Below are 17,556 nucleotides of genomic sequence, written 5' to 3'. Positions count from 1 at the left end.
GCGAAACAGCGAAACAGCGAAACAGAAAAATAGGATAAGAAAAAAGAGTAAACGGATCAACCGTGACAATCAAATGTTATACGCGTGTATAATAAAATTCACAACTTTATTGTAAATCTGCTAACCGAACAGTACAAGTATCAGTAATTCTAAAGTATTCAAAGAACCGATCTAGCCGAATGTTCGCGCACGTAATCCCGACTCAAATTTATCGAATTCAACAAGTTTTACTACGCGTGACAGATTTTTTTTCGTTCTATTGAAAAGAAAAATCAATAGTTTATTTTCGTAGTAATTATCGCGTCGAGTCAGGATTTCGTGACGTTCGTACGCGTGAAAAATAGATACGATAGATAGACCCCGTTTACAAAAAAAAAAAAAGGGGGATAAAACAAATACGTATCTTTATGTCCAAACGTCTGTTATCATGAAAGAGAATTATTCTATGGCACCCGATATGCGCGTATGCGATTCAACTTAAAAATACTTGTTTCGATCGAACAACAGCTCGATTCAAAATAATCGTACAAAGCTGCGAAGAATTTTCTCACGAAGAACGTAACAATCGTTGACAAGATGTTTTTTACGTGTCTGAAACGGTAGCATGAGCTTCGTAGAAGTTTCACATGTTTCGCATGCGTCTAAAGAAATCAAATTATCCAAATTTGTCTAAAGCAAGCCTTAAATTTCTCTGTAAAAAAGAATAGCGTTGAACGTGTATACGATACAGGGTGTTCCATAAATGTCCATCTATCCGGAAGTGGGGGATATAATACCTGAGGCCATTTCGGACAACTTTTTCTTTAGAAAAAAAAAGAAGAAAAAAAACGAAAAATATTCTCCGAAGCATCGTTAACGAGTTATTAACGAAAAAACATTCGACCAATGAGAAACGAACTCCGTTGACGCCGGGTCGCCGAACCAACGAGCGATACACAAAGGAGAAAGTTGCTTGAAATAATCTCAGGTATTTCCCATTTCCGAATTGTTAGACATTTTTGGGACACTCTCTGTAGAATAATGTTTCCGCGATCTCGGCGATATCGTGTTCCCGAGTCCAACGTTATCGTTTAACCTTTCTCTTTAAACGATATAAACATGTAACAATGATCAGAGTATGCCCTACTCAATGTTTCTTTTGGTTCCCACCTTGATCTTTTGTTCTTGCTGTTTATTTACTTCTCACCCACGAACCCCAATCCACCCCCCAACATCTGTCGCATGCACGATCCCCTACCCGCCACATCCCTCGTGCATTCATCCGTATTCTCATTCTCTCTCTCCTTCTTCATTTTTCCATCATTCCTCCACATACGAAAAGCACATACAAAAGCAAAGGACACACTTTTCTCCCCTTTCGTTCGCTCTTAATAAATGCTGGTTTAGACTGTTTAGAGGAATCGTTGTCTCATTTTATTCGTGAAAGAAATGTATCTATAATTTCGAGTCTAATGTTTCTTTCTTTTTGCATTTGTGTCTCGAGTTTGGGTGTGACAGTTTTTTTTTTGTTCGTCAAAAACCCTTCGACTGTCAAACAATACGCACCGTAATATCCCGATAAAGACAGTGTCGAACATATCCCATTATGTTCATACGTATATTTCGCTTGCTACAACTTTTCCATTAGTTTTCAAACAAAACAAAAAGAAAAAAAATCATTACTAAAACGAGGACGCGAACGATATGTCTTTCCTTTTTGCTTTTTAAATTTTCTAAAGTCTTCGTTAAAACAGAATACGCGTTAGAAATACAATTCGACGAATTCGGCGAACGTTTTACACGAGAATTTTTGTAAAATACTCCTATCAACTATCGGTACGTATCGAAAACTACGTCCGAGCAAGGCACCGTTATTGCTTTTTATCATTGTTAACGAGTGGGAGGGTTTTGCATAAGCGCTATACGGTTTAACAACATTTGTCATCGCGTTGTGTGTGTAACAGTTCGATGTTGCGAACGTGGAAAGATTTAGGAACTTGTAACAATTCGATGCTTCTTTGAACAACGTTGAATCGTGCGGAACAATCTAGTTATACTAGTGATTGCAACGGCCGGAACGATTCCAACGAATTTAGCGATTCGTTGGTATTGCTTCGCATAACCACATTGCAATAACCACTCGCCACTCAATCTTGGCACATATCCTCTACGCATCTTCTCTCGCTTTAGCCTTCGCCGTTTTCGTCTTCGTCACCATCCTCGTTATCATCCACGCGATAATTCTTCGATACATCGCATCGAAAACCGATCATTCATCGATCAAAAAGATCGTTAACGTGGATTGTTTACCTGCCAGTGTGTGTGTGTGTGAGAGAGAGAGAGAGAGAGAGAGAGAGAGAGAGAGAGAGAGATCCTTATCCTAATACAAAGTAATCCCCTAACAATTTCTAACGAGACGGTCCCAGGCGGTGACCATAAGGATTATCGCGATTTAAAAATAAACTTGAATTGTATTTTGTACATCGAAGAACTTTGTTTCTCTTGAATACGATTTAAATCTAACTCGAGGCGTCGATGCACGCGCGTGTACGCGTATACGTATAAATTGTACACATATAGTTAACCATGGAAATTCGCGATTGTCGATCGCGCCGACAATGTAACCGTGCACGCATATAGGTTACACACGTTACAAATTACAAATTACACGTTACACGTTTGCATCGATCCACGCTTGCGTCTTCATTCACACTTTCACAATATACATACAAAGAACGCGGTAACGTAACGTTTCGATAGGCACAGTTGTCCAACGCTTGTTGCGTTCTTCTCCTTTCTCTCTTCTCCTCCTTTTTCTGATTATTCGGTTTGCTTTTGCAATTCTCTTTTTTCATTTCTACATTCTCTTTACTACCCTACACCTTTAGCGAATGCTTTGTTTCAAACGTTCACACAACAAACATATTTTCTAGCTACATTTTCGACAAAGAGGTCACTCCTCTATATGAATATATTTGAACAACTTAATTATCGATAAAACTAACAGTTAAGTCTTTGGCGTTTGTACCAATGATTTTTCTATACGTGACTCGTATGTGTATGCGCGCGCGCGCGCGCGTGTGTGTGTCACGACGTTGATCTTCCATTAACGATCCGTTCGGAAATTCAAAATTCTATAATATACCGTGAATAAACGTCTGTCTGGGTATACGATAGAAATCTATGTGTACGTTACTTATCCTCTATACACGTATCTTGTAATAGGCACGTGCGCTTATATTCGACTTATTTTATATACTTGATGTCATTAACACATATGATTGGCTTGAGTGTCTTGCGCACTGCTTACTCAAACATCACGTTCTATCGTTTCATTACGTATGCGACGTTATCAACATGAAATCGAAAAAAGGCTGATTGGTAGCGCTGCCACAACTTATTGGCGCTATCTTAGAACTGTCGCAGGGAGGAAAGGGAGACGTGCATCGCTTGTACGCGGTTATGTTAAAAGAATCAACGAATCTCTTCTCAAGCAGTCTTATACGTCTAACATAAATGCGAAGGTAAACGCAATAAAGGTCCCACTTGCTATTCATTAGATCATAAAGCAACTGTGTATCAAACAGAAATGAAAAGAACAGAAAAGGACAGAACAGAGATTGAGAAAAGAAAAGAGATTGGAAGTAAGAAAAAGAAGAAGAGACAAAAACAAATTGTTTTGGGTAATGTGACGTACTCGTCGCGTCAAGTATCGTGTCACTTTGACACGCGGATGAGAAGCCCACGAAGTCGTTAATATTCTGCGACTAACTGCTCATCTTGGCAAAAACAAACAGTCAAATAGTAATTCAAGTAGTGTTGTTGGCAATATATTATAGTATTAGTTGGTGGTAGCAATCATGGCGTTGGTTAATGGTAGCACTAGTAGCGGTACAGTGTAGCATAATAGTGGTCGTAGTAGTTGTAATAGTAGTAGTAGTAGTAGTAGTAGTAGTAGCTGTAGCGACGGTAACGTTAACAGAAATAATAATAGTGTTAATATTGGTAAAAACACACAGAATGCAAAAATGCTTTCAATGTTCTTTGGCTGTTTCCTATTGTTAATCCCTTGACAAGTCATCGTGAAATTATACTGTGAAATCAATTCAAAGTACATGTATTGCGAATGTTTCGAAACTGTATAATTACGCGAAATCTGCCAATGGTATATGGCAGCATAAAATCAAACCTTTCGACAGACGCAGACACTGTCAAACGTAAACCTTGAAAGCTTGATTTCATTTGAGAACGATGACAGTTTTTTCATGTGATTCATTCCTCCCATCGCTCTCCCTTTCTTCCACTGGATATCAAAAGAGATACGAATTCGCTTTTTCTGTTGTATCAAAGTTAGAAATATGTATATGGCGGTCCTACAGTTGCAGGGTTTTACGGTTTTACGATTTTACGAAACATAATAGAATGGTCGGCGCGAAACAAATTGACGAATATACAAAATTGACATTCGAAACAATATTTCGACTACTATTCCTTTCGTCGCAACGACGTAAAAGTTTGGCACTTGTACGGCCATCGATCCGACACGCTCTTCTCGCGTAACGACACCGATCGAGACATCACTGTTCCAGAAGCGAAATATCTCTTTTAGTCTGTCGCGTCACTTTATCCGAAGAAATTTTACTGAAAATAAGAAAAATTTGGCAATTCTCGTCAAGTGACTCGATTCGACTTATTTCCAATTTGCAACGAAACTTGTGTGCTTCGTGAGACAAACACACGATTGAAATACTGAAAGAGCGTAAATCATCTTTGAAATTCTGTGTCGCGCGAATTTGGAAGAGAGCATACACGTCCTTGTTAATCGCATATGCGCTGCTGTTACGAAAAATATGAATGGTCACAACGCATTTTGAGAACGCTGCCGTATACGAGCAGAGAAAATGTTTGGTTAGTTTTAGCAGATTATTTTTAGCTGCTTTTCTCGAGAGTCGAGAAGGTCTTCCCTGAGGAGTTCTCCTTTGACTACGGGTGCAACGAATGCGTGCCAGACAAACCACAAAATTATGGGAAAGACTTGTCCCGGACGGAACTCGAGAAGCGACATTGCGTGTACTTTGTTTGTACACACACGGTTCGTGCAAACCGACGAAATTCATAATGTGTAAGTTGTGTTGTGTGGTGCGGTGTGGTGTTGCGCGACGGTGTACACTCAACACCCTATCCCGCACCGCCCCGTCAACATACCGTTACGCATCGGGCCCGCTCCACACTCCTCGTCCCACTCCACCCCACCCCTAGTTATTGTCTATCCCCACAGATGGATAGCGATGATGAAATTGAAAGATAAAAAAAGGTCGATATGAACGACCGCACGAGCAATGATATCGACGAGCGTTGCTCTCGTTAAACTGGTACAGTTCCTTCACGTTCTTTTTCCTGTTGTCGCACGGCAACAGCTGCCTCGACCAGCAAGTAGAGACACTTGAATTTGTCTTTATCTTCCTCTGGTGGCGTTGGTGGCGGAGTCTCGTCCGTGTGCGGACTATGGGCGTTATGGGTACTGTATACTTCCGTTTCGTGCTGCACGTCGGGAGTTTGAATCAGATGCTGTCTAGGAGCACTCCAATACGGAGCATCGTTTGTCATCGAGGATTCGTCGTCATCTCTGAAAACGATCGTAATCGTATTAAATTAAATTGATCATTTTTTCCGAATGAATACAATGAAAAGATGCATAAAAGCATAGAGGCATAGAGGCGTAGAGGCATAAAGTCATAAAAGCATAAAAGCAAGAAAAATACGGAGCAGTGCCGTGTCATATTGTCAATAAATTTTACCCTCGTCGTGCAGGATGGGCAATCGTTTCCTCGTAAGTACCCAGTTGAGCAACGTTCTGCTCGATTTTCGTTTCCGAATAAGGATAAACTATTACGCTAGGCCACTGCGTCGTCGGACGCTCTTCTTCGCTATGCGAACTACTTTCATAATCGTTCGGACTATCCTCCTCGCTTCTGAAAAAATCCAATCACCCATCAACTCGACACTTTTCTATTCAAACGATTCTTTCAACGACTATCATCGCGAACGATAGCGTCGTGGAGTCTGCGAGACTGTGTAGTACGCGCATACGCAAATAAGTAAACGATCTCTACAAACCGATAAATTAATCCGGTAGGATCTTCGTAGTCGTGGTCCCTGCTACGTTTCGGGGCGCTCATTCCAGCCAACGTGTCCCAATTTTGATTGGTTCTCGAGCCAAGACTGGATGATTGTTGATGACTTCCCGCTGGCATTTTCTTGCCGCGTCGCGAGATCGTGTACTGCAGAGGATCGTGTCCCTCCCTTCGTATCATTTCCGGCAAAATTCGTCGTCTAGCATTTATGAACCAATTGCACACCTATGCAAACGTATAACACACGGTCGACTTTACGTTTCGTATCGTTTCGTACGTAGCGTGTGCGATATGCACGCGGTGCGCGTAGCGTGTGTCGATCGTTTTACAAAGTAACAGAATATCGATGCGATACCGACCTGCAACACCGTGAGGTTCGCTTCTTGACTCAGTGTTAACTTCTCGCTGTCGCTCGGGTAAGCATTGTATCTGTGCTCGTAAAGCCACCGCTTCAGAATTTTCACCGAATGTTTCGGCAAGTTTCCTCGACGTTTCCTCACAGAATGCGCACCCGAATGATGAAGTATTCCAGAATGGACTTTTCCGCGCAACGTGTTCGAATCCTGTTCCGTGTCGGAACCACTTTGATCATCGTCCGTACTGCTCGACGAGGGAAAACGTTCTCTTGCTGAAAACAACAATAAAAAAAAAACCATCATTCAATTCGCAATATACAATGTACGCGATACACAAATGTAATATCTAAGCGTAATGGAAATTATCCGAGCAACGAGTGAGAAACTAAACTAAAGAGTCGAGAATTTCGTTCGATCCTGGATCAGCGTACCCGTTGCATCCAGTACTAAATACCTCGTACGTACGTGAGCCTGTTACCACTTGTTGTCTCCTTAATCGTTGAAATACACATCATAATTGCAATCCTTCCCCATCCATGTAAATTACATTAGAAAATAGCAATTTTGAGCTGACACGAACGAAAAATTTTCCCCATTTTCAGTCGGAACAATCTTTGTAGTTTTACTACTATAAGCCCCTTGGGACGGGATTGGGCAACATAATGACTGCGACAACAAAGACAATAACAACAACAACAACAACACAAGAGGGCAAAAAGAAGCGGTATGGTTCAACTATTAGATGAAATAACAATAGCAACAACCGATAATGAATATTTTCTAAAATAGCAGAAAATAATATTTTCGAAGACTAAATCGACGGGATCTGGTTAGTTCGTGCCGTCGACTAATCTTAGCACTCGAGTTTGTAGTTACGTAAGGTCCAGTAACCCGACAGTACAAAATTAGGATCCAAGCTCGACGCGGCTAGACGAAAACTATGTGTCACGACGGCGGTGATTGCAGCGACAGCGACCGTCCACTCTGCTCGAGAAAGGAACATCGTAGCATACAGTACCAAAACCCTACGAAACGTTATGAACGAGAACAGCGATCAAACGAACCAGAAACGAAGGAATGAAATAACCGAGCAAAGAAAGAGGAACAGGCAGCACCGCCACCTTGATATTGTTCGTGCACGGCTTCTTCCATCGAGCTATAAATATATAATGAGCTGCCAGCATGTTCGCTAGCTAATGCTATACGTACACTATCGGCGTCTCTTATCCGACAAATAATCCTCACTTTTTTCGAACGATCGAAAAGAAACTATCATCGTACAATATAGATCTCGATTCTGACACGAATCAAGACGTTGAAAATCGCACCGAGTAATGCGATAATAAAACTGTGGTGCCAGTGTTCCGTCCATTATATGTATTATTCCTTAAATAGTGTGCCCAAAGTCGAACGATTCCATCCAAGATCGTATTCGATAATTTTCAATTTTTAAGCAGGAATCGAACAGAAAAGGAGGGTTGGCTCGATGATCTCATCGAATACGCGCATCTACTATCTACTGTAAAAGTGCAGCAACAGTCGGCGACCTGTAACACGTTTGGACGATTTCCAAAAGACCGGCGTAGCGCAACGGACGATAATTAGTGGCGTTCTAGCCACGTTCGAAAATACTACAATGGCTTCTGACTTTGGTATTCTTCGCCGTTACCATACCATCCAGGACCCAGGATCCACGTGCTGCAACTTTGTAGACAGAGCAGACAGAGGAAACGGAGACGGAGACGGAGACAGAGGAGACCGGGAGGAAGTCGAAAAAAAAGGGGCCCAGAAAATCCGAGTACGCGTACGCTGAATAAAAAAAATAAAAAACGAAAGGAGCCCGACGCGGTTAACCTTCGTGACATCTATTTGCGTACGCAATGTCTTGCGTATTTTGCATTGAATACATCGATTACGTACGTTGAGCGCAAATACATATGCGATGTCCATATCCAGTCCACGAATTGTATTCGTGTCACTTATTTCGTCTTATTCCTTAAGCGGTGTTTCTAGAAACTTTGACAAGACTGGGACAAGATCTGTTGGTACGCGCGCGTCTTCTCGACGCGAAGCTATTCGAATAATTTAATTGTCGGAAAGGTGGGACAATTTCATACGGTTTCAGTCGAAATCGCCCAACAATACACAGACCCGTGGTATAGTTCTTTTTATCCGAACCTTCCTGTTCTAGTCTTACAATAAAATTAAATTTTAAAAGTCCATTCTCACGCTTCAGAAACGCGTCTTCGAGATAGCAGCGCGGGTTCCAGGTTCTAACTTTAAAGTTCCAAGTTCCATGTTCCAACGTCCAATTTCGAGATTCTAAATCAACGTCGATCGATTCGATATCCACAAAGAGACGTCTCTACTAATTTCATCCTGCAACTAAATTTTAGTACGAGATAAATACACGAGTTTATCAACGTATGCATATGTTAACGGAATAAGCTTTTTTCCATCGTATTTCCCTCTCCACACTTGTTTCTTGTTGTCCTTTTGCGTTTCATCGTACGAGTTATCGAACTCAAGAACAAGTAAAATCGAAAGACGAAAGATGACAAACGAGAATCAAGAAACAAAGAAACAAAGAAACTAAGAGACAAGAGACTACGCAAACAGAGTGTAGTCTGTAACACGTGGTGTCGTCGAAAGTACTCGACGCAGATGTCTTTTCGTTTTCAACGTCATCTCCCTCATCGACGATTCTAAAGTGAAAAGTAACAAATCCGTGACATGTTATTTCGATCGATTCAACGATCGGGACCAGTGTCAAACGTCATTGTCGTAAAGTATACGCAACTAAACCTCCTATCGAGAGCTGAAACTATTTTCGTCGGATGCATGTACGAGCTGAAATTGAGAGAGAATGCGAGTTGCGTGGTATCAGAGAAAGACGTTTTCTACGGTTTTTTTATTTTTTTGCAATCCGAACGAACGACCGACCGGTGCTCGTACGATCATGTACGTGTGTCTAAACGAGAGAAATTAAAGAGGGGAGATGGGTGCTGGTTGCGCAACAGGCACGATTTTCCATGCCAAGTCTACAGTAACTGTGTACGTTCGATCTCAAAGCAATTATTCAATTTCAGCCCCGAATAAAATGAAAAAGCGTCCTGAAGAATTTTACATTGAAATTACTAATTGCGCGAAAACTATCGCAAATTGTCGTAAGATTCATTCGTATCTGGATCGATACGGAACGAACGTTACTACCGTTATCGTCATTGTCATTATTGTCGTCGTCATCGACGTCGTCATCGTCCTTACCTGCTGCAAACATCTTTGTACGTTGAGATGCAGACGAATTATTGTTAGACAGTAATGTTGGCGAGGGCAATAACGATACGATACGGTGACAGTCCGAGTTTCGCGTACGATGGTGACAATGTTGTTGCTGATAATCGTTTCGATGATTATGCTGACGATGTTTGCGCCGATGATGGTGATGGTGGTGATGGTGATGGTGGTAATGGTGATGTTGGCGATGATCGTTGTTGCGATTATGACGACGACGACATTGATAATCTTCCTGCTTCGGCGAACGTCGATGACGATGACGTTGATCAGGATAATAAAGATTACGATGTTGATGCTGATATTGCTCTTGGGTACCTGCAATCTTCTCGACACTGGACTTTTGTTCCAAATGCATAGCCACTGGTGGTAGCATGGCACTACGCTTCTATTCTCATATTCCCGTCCTCCCGTCTTCTCGTGTTCTAGAATTTTCGGATCCTCGAATGTTCAAATTTCCGTAGCTTTTTATATTCGTGTTCTTGTCTTCTCGTATTCTGAAGGAGCGAGACGCACGCAGGGCGAGATACGATAGGCGACATGCGAGACGTTCGAGATGTTGCGCAAGTGCCTTAACGAACCGTCCAAATATTTCGATAACGGATTTTATTACCTTTTCACATTCTATTAGATCCCGAACATTTTCTTCGTTTGTTGCACGACAGATTTTGAAACGATCTATCATCGCTAGATGATTCGTTTCATGACTCCCGCGAGACGAGACAGGTTGCGTCTGTTCGATCGCCACGGTTACGGTTTTCTTCTTTCCTTTCCTCCATCTCCAGTCCGCAAAACGTTACCCCTTCTTCTATTGTTTCGTTTGTACGTTACGAGTCAACGTCTCGCGGATATCGTGCCGCATTTGAAACGTTCCAAGACTCAATGATCGAAAACGCTGCTAATTTCTCTTGGCCGATAGCTGCCGATAATTTTCGACATCGCTTCGTTTTCGATGCGTGCGCGCAAACCGATATCGACATCGATATCGATAACGTATATCGATATTGTACGATCCCGTACCCAGTACATTCGACCGCATTCGATGAACAAGCAAAGAGTACCGCCGTTTGGCTCTTCTCCTATACACGACAATCTCAATGTTGTCTCGAAGCGTTTGGTCTTATTGTCGTTAGATTTTGACGAACCTCTTACGGTTGTGAATTGCTTCGTTCGTTTTTAAATTCCGACGATCGTACCTCTCTACGTCTCTTCCGATATTTATAATAACGAGAAACAAGCAAGGGATCGACTGAGAAAAAAAAAACGGAGAAAAACAAATCTTTGTTCGTTTCTATCGAAGAGATCGCACTCTGTTCACTTCTAAACCTCTAGGATAACTGAAAATTGGTAAGAGAACAAGCCAAGATATATCTCTCATTATTCGCGTTTACAAACGACATTACATTTGAAAACCGACCGAAGTCCATTGCACGACGTTCAAAACGCGACTAAGCCAACCATGTTCGGAAGCCGGCTTGACAGAGCTCTGACAAGAAGAACAAGAAAACGAGAGGACAAATACGAGAATGAGTGCATGCGTGCACAACAAAGACGGAAGATACCGTAAGCTTGCGCGTCAAGTCGCGTGAGTCCACTTCCCGCTCAGTTGGAAGGCGACTGCCATCCATTGGACTCTATATATTTCTCTCTTTCTCTCCCCCCCCCCCCCCCCCCATCTATCTATCTATCTATCTATCTATCTATCTATCTATCTAACTATCTCCCTCTTGTTCGCTTTTTGTCGTAAACCTTCCCTTTGCGTCTTTCCCGCCATTTAGACTTGATCGTCAAGCCGAGACTCGTTGGCCCGTCGTCCCTGTAATAATAACGATAGCTTCGCATCCCCACTCTTCAACCGATCCCATCCCTTCCTTCACAGATAGTCGGCATTTTGGCGGGAAACGCGTTACGCAGTGGGCCGCCTTCGAATTTCATATTCTTCTACTTTCAAGCCATCTGGATTTCAACAATGTTTCGTACACGTTGGTTGGTCGCGTGAAAAGTCTCAAACGAAAGCTTTATCGTATTCGTATACATATGTCATCGTAAGAGACGAAGCCCGTTCACACCATGGGAAGCAATACGATACGAGGGAAGCGATAACATGGAAGATAAGGCCAAAAGATTAAGCATTATCTAGGAACGGAAAAAGCAGGCACAAGATCGAGCGAGTAGGAAAGGCACCGAAGCAAAGATGTCCCCTTCGAATGCACGGGAGCAATATAAATGCATACATACATGCAAACAGCCACGCGCGCGCACACGAGTATACTGTGCGGATGCATCGAGTTTCAAATGTCCGTGATTTTGAGAGTAATTCGTCTTATTCTATCTCGAATTTATGATAACGATGAAATTAGTTTGCGGGGGAAGTAGGCGACGCGGGTCTTTTCCGTCACGTTTTATATCGACGTTCGCCCAACCACCAACAAAAGCGAAAAACAACAAACGACCGACAACTGACCGAATAGCTTTTCTATTCCAAGCGGATAAAAGAGAATGACCCCAACAGTTTCAATGTCTGAACCGAAGAACGTGCGCATTTCGACAAAGTTTCGCGGTAGAACAACCATTTGCGTTACCTCGAAATATTTTCAGGAGCCAGCCACCGCGCGCGCGGTCTTGGAAATTTCTTCCTCTCCTACTAGCGTTCGATCGCCAACAATAATAATTTCAGCAACAGAAATATTTGTCCCTTTTACAATATTCCATAACAGTTCTTCTCTGTATCCTGCTCCCGAATGTTTAGCAGGGCATACTCGACATTTTTATCTAATCTGTGAAACCTATGTTTCGTGTTAGTCTCGATAGGTGATCCGACGGATAAGGCGTTAACGTACTTACATGCATATAGTGCGTGTACATATATTAATATACATTACACGTTCTACGAGTTCTATAAGAAAAACGCCGTAATGCTCGGTGTACTGTATTTTCACTCTCATTCGTTATCAGTCCCCGTTTATATTACCGCATCATGGAATAATCAACCCTTTAGGTACGACGAGGCTTTTTTCTATGCATTAAGATTTACCGGGGAAATTCAACGGCGCGGAAATAAAGAAATAAAGAGAAGGTTTTGGGATTTCTGTAGTAAAGAATTCGTAAAACTTAACAAACGAAGACGCGAACGCGGCATACTAATAATTTACGCAGCTTTTCGTGACAGAGAAATAACCGATCAAACGAACGACGTACGGGTGCACTATACGATACAAGTATACTATTACCATAAATATCCGTGGCGACTTATAATACAGCGTATCGTTCCTACCAAGTTCGCCCAAGTAAACACGAACGTAGAAACGAGCGAAGATCGACAAAACTTAACTCGCACGGTTTCGCGAGCAACGTTGCGTCAACTTGCAATCCGTGTCTCAAGCACAATTTCATTTCAGATCAAACCTGTGAATCGAATAACTTTCCTTTCGCGTTCCATTAAAAAGCTTTAGAAATTTGTACGTTGTTTGCACACCTAGGTACAGACGAAACGTGAACAGGAACGTACTCTTGCTGCTTATTCACGGTGTGTGTGTTTTCCCCATCGAAATTGGATCGTTTATCTCGTCAGAATCGTTTAGTAACTCGTCTCTAAGTACTTTGCGAGTACATATTCGTTAGATTCCTTAAGACCTGAACGGTTTAAACGAATATACTGTATCGTTCTCGCAACCGATCTCGACAAATTTGTACCTCTTATTAGCTATCTACCGCTATACGCTATCTACGCCGAAGAGAACTAGAACCAACAGAGTCGGTAGAAAGCTGCCTCGATCGCAACGTTGCGTCCCATGGCTCTTCTTCTTCTTCCTACGTAGGTATTCTGTTCGTTCTAACGACGTGGACGCGGAATATCGCTTCATTGTGAACTCGCGAACGCGTTTATTTTAGCATTATTGTTGAAATGTATACAAAGGAGTACATTTCGAGATCTCGAAGTCTTGCAGCTTTAAAATCTTGTGGAGCGTGCAAATATATCGTACAACTCTGAGAGAACGGACGGAAACGGGAAGAGATCAACGGGGACCGGGGCTTGGGGATCGGATCGACTCGTATCGAACCGTGGCTCGATTGCGGAATGTTCGTTTCGTAGGGGTGTTTCGGAAGCAAAAGGAGGCAGGACAGACTTCGGACTCGTCGTCGGCGTGCAAAGAAACATCGAATCAAGAGGGGAGGAACATTCCTCGTAGGTCAACGCATAGAACGATTTTAGCTACAGTCTTTGAGCTGCCCGTGTCCCGTGTTGCTTCGTAGCCAACTCATGTCAAGAATCATTTGATTTCGACAAAGGTCCGCGCACTCGTTTTCCATGGTGTAACTTTCTTTCGCTATCTTTTCCATCGTCAGTTTTCACAATTTCCATCGTCCCGATATTCGTCGGCTCGACCGAACAACCTACAACCGTATCTTCCGTTTCCTAATATATCCGCTACTTATTGGTAATTTATTCCACGATTTGCCGCATCTATGATAGCCTTTACGGTCTCGCGTCATCGATACGATAACCTCCAACACCGAATAAATAACCTAGAGAAAGAAAGGGCTAAAGATAAAGATGCTACTTCTCGGAACTCGGTACTAACAGCCCGTCTTACAATAAGTAATCAACCAATCTTCGAATCGGTTACATACTCGTACGATCGATCCTAATCGGTTGTCTGTTTGATATACGCAAACAACCAATTTACAACAAATTCGTCTCATCGAACACAAACTTGCTGTTACATGTATCAAATTCCATTCGCACCTACCGAAAGGAGTCAAAAACTGACCAAAGTATCTCCCATCTTTTATTCGAATTTTCGCGCAATGACAAAGTGGCCCGTTCAATGAATTCTCGTTCAAAAATTCTCTCGTAAGAGATATCGGACAACATGGTTGTGTGGTTCGATACAGACGTATCGTAGTTTCGGTTAATCGACAAGAATTTGCCGCTATCGGTTACGTAATCAAGCCAAGACTACGGTGACACGATTCGCCAGCATTTTACACAATATATATTTCTTTTCCTTTTTTTTTTTGCATAATTCTCAACGTGCTCCTTTTCACGACCTTCATCTCTTTTCACATCTCTTATCCCAACTTATCCTATTCCGCCTTGTCTCGCTTTGCCTTGCTTCACTCTTTTCGGCTCAATTTCGTCATGCGCCGATGATGCGATTGCATCTTTCTCTCTAGTTCAGAACGGGATTATATTTACGCAACCAACTAAGAAGAAAACCGAGTCGTCAGTTAATAGCGGTGATCGCGTCGATTCCTTTCCAAAATTTGTTTTATCGATACCGTCGACAAGATCAAAGTAAGTCAAATACACTCGTCGTACAATGCAATTTAAACAACTTATAGAATCAAGCGAGAGAAACAAGTTTCCAATTCGCTAAAACCAAATGAAGATAATCTTTCGAAATAATCAAAATGGTAATGTCGTATTAATAATTATCGACATTGCTCATATTACACCAAGTTACTGGTGATTCGATTATATTACTATTATTAGGAGTGTTACACAATACCGTTGTGTCTTTACAAGCGAGTTTCACTGGCCATTGACCAAAGCTAGATAACGTCGCGTATATCGCGACCCATTTACCGACTTGCTAATCTTGGACTCTAATCCGAACTTGATTTTCCCCTTGTTATTCCAACCAAACATTTTCTCATTCATACGATGCTCGCGCGCGTCGTATCCTCGTAGTCAATGCATATTCGTGTATGTATATGTCACCGTGTTTCTCGTATATGTACGTATACATATACTAGTAGATCCGATATCACCAAGGAATTTCATAAATTATGTTCAATGTCAACCATCTCGCGATCGCACGCTTCAAGCTACGTCTAACGTAAACAAAACGCGCGTAGAAACGTACATGACATATCACAGCCTACCAAGATTTTCGGTCAAAATAAAAAAGTCCGCGGTTAATACATATGTACATCGTTCGAAGAAATATACGCAACGAGACAAAACAATTACTTTGCAAAACAATCAACGAACGAGCGCTTGCATGCTTCCGTTAAAGCGATTCTACAATCTCTATCTCATTTGTTACGTAAGCATAATGCAAATATCATGTGAATATATTTGTAGCTTTAATATTTATTCATGCGTATAAATATTTAATAATCTTATAAAAACTCTGAACAGAATTGGTATCGTTCGCATCAATATATCATAATTACTATTTTACGGTTAGTTCCAAGTGTGCAACGCGGTGCATCGACTATAGAAATGCTTGGTTACTTTGTTGTTACTTATTCACCATTCGCCCCGTTCGACAGACAAAAATGCAACGAGAATATAAACGTCTTACGTGAATGCGATTCACGTAATGTATCTATCTATACAAAATGTGTCACTTATTTCACGTCGGTAAAATGAAATTGTGTAAAGCGCTACATAACAACGGGACACTCGTACCACAAACCAACGAATATACGCGTAAGCGCGAGAACGTGTATAAACATATTCGTCCGCGTACATGTAATAGGTATGCGTGTACGCAAAATGATCGTACTGGTGCCGGTAACTGAGCCATGCGAAATCAAGTAAAGCCGAGTAAAAACCAAATCTATCGAATAAACAAGCGAGCGAGCTGACTGACAAACGCGATTAAGCAAGTAAAGTAAAGCGCGAGCACGTAAGCAAGAAGACGAGTAAGCATCCTAGCAAGCAAGCATGGAAGGCATGACGGAAAAAGCAGAATGACAGTTGGTAATTATAACGAGGAGCGGATTCCGTGGAACGAGACTAGTGAACCCCGTACAAGTAACCAAGTCCGCGCCGTGCCGCGCCACCACGTGCCTCACCAGATAGCTAGCTCGCGTGTTGACTCGATCGCCACGCGCTGTACCATCGTAGATGATGGCGTCTCGCGAAACAATTCTCAATCTATTACAAGTATATCCAATATCTAATATCCTCCAAAAGATTTCTACGTTGCGTTGAATTCGACAAATTCCCGTTGTAATTATAAATTATTAACTAATTATTCGATCCAGTTTTACTTACCAATCCGATGGTCCATAGCGATTAAATCGAAGGAAGTAACGTTGTTGTAGATCAGATATGTTTACTCGGTACTGGATCAACTGTCAAAAAGAGAGGGCCTTGTTAAACGCACAAAAATACACCGCTTGACTGCGATTAAAAATTACCCGGCACGTGCAACAGTCGAGCATAGCTTCCGTACAGTTAACCAGCTACTATATACATACAGAAATCGGGGAAAAAAGAAGGAGAAAACAAGGATACGACCAACAATTCTGTGGAGACGCTTGCACTTACGCGGCCGAAGAATTGCATGGTCATGAAATCTGCAACGTTCGCGCCAAACAAACTAACCAATTCGATTTTTAATGGCTACGAACGTATGGAGACGCATTCCCGACCGATAAAAGGAAAGCATTGTTAAAACACGCGACACTGTATCCTGAACCACGTCGTTAAATAGTTGATCACACGACGAGATTTCGCGGCTTCTTTTCCTTCTCTCACGTTTTCTTCTTAACTCGGCAATTCGTCGTTCGACAACTCACCGGCGTATCTCTCTGTAGTTTTCTTATGTTTCATTCACTCGTACTGTAGCTTTTTCTACTCGAATTATTTCTCGTTCGAAGAAATTTCTTGATGTTTCTGACAGATAAACACTACAAATGCGGCGGGTTCTTGTGTCGTGTGCGCCAGCGTCAGTAAGATTGACAGTCGGCGCTGATGACAGACAGGTGCGCCCGCCTTCCGGCCTAACAAGTCGGCAACCTACCGTCGTGCTAGCGTATCTTTTTCTGTCGCT

The 17,556-nt window shown here is 42.0% G+C and overlaps 1 protein-coding gene across 3 annotated transcripts; it reads right to left on the bottom strand.

The window, feature by feature from the left end:
• Nucleotides 1–29: 29 nt before the first annotated feature.
• LOC144469349 (uncharacterized) lies at nt 30–17,515 on the bottom strand. 3 transcript variants are annotated; one of them, XM_078179528.1, is made up of 6 exons: nt 17,303–17,515; nt 16,776–16,855; nt 6,473–6,741; nt 6,097–6,338; nt 5,778–5,951; nt 31–5,605 (listed from the first exon to the last, which is right to left on the bottom strand). In XM_078179528.1, exons 2-6 carry the CDS (start codon nt 16,789–16,791, stop codon nt 5,344–5,346), a joined length of 963 nt encoding a protein of 320 aa, XP_078035654.1. In that variant the 5' UTR covers nt 16,792–16,855; nt 17,303–17,515; the 3' UTR covers nt 31–5,343. The 3 variants fall into 3 exon arrangements, with proteins under 3 accessions (XP_078035652.1, XP_078035654.1, XP_078035653.1); XM_078179526.1 differs by lacking the exons at nt 16,776–16,855; nt 17,303–17,515 and adding an exon at nt 9,737–11,236 and having other exon boundaries at nt 30–5,605; XM_078179527.1 differs by lacking the exons at nt 16,776–16,855; nt 17,303–17,515 and adding an exon at nt 10,082–11,229.
• Nucleotides 17,516–17,556: the final 41 nt, after the last annotated feature.

This window comes from Augochlora pura, chromosome 4 (assembly GCF_028453695.1).
Source record: "Augochlora pura isolate Apur16 chromosome 4, APUR_v2.2.1, whole genome shotgun sequence".
NCBI lineage: Eukaryota > Metazoa > Arthropoda > Insecta > Hymenoptera > Halictidae > Augochlora > Augochlora pura.
The sequence above is the reverse complement of the archived record's forward strand: the minus strand, read 5'-3'. Positions and strand labels throughout refer to the sequence as shown.

Bases quoted from the DNA above. Each gene is read 5' to 3' on its own strand.
- LOC144469349 (XM_078179526.1), bottom strand. From the start codon at position 10,139: ATGCTACCACCAGTGGCTATGCATTTGGAACAAAAGTCCAGTGTCGAG. The intron at 5,952-6,096 runs GTTTGTAGAGAT...GGATTTTTTCAG, and splicing joins CCTACCGGATTAATTTATCG to AAGCGAGGAGGATAGTCCGA. The intron at 5,606-5,777 runs GTAAAATTTATT...GATCGTTTTCAG, and splicing joins GCCCATCCTGCACGACGAGG to AGATGACGACGAATCCTCGA.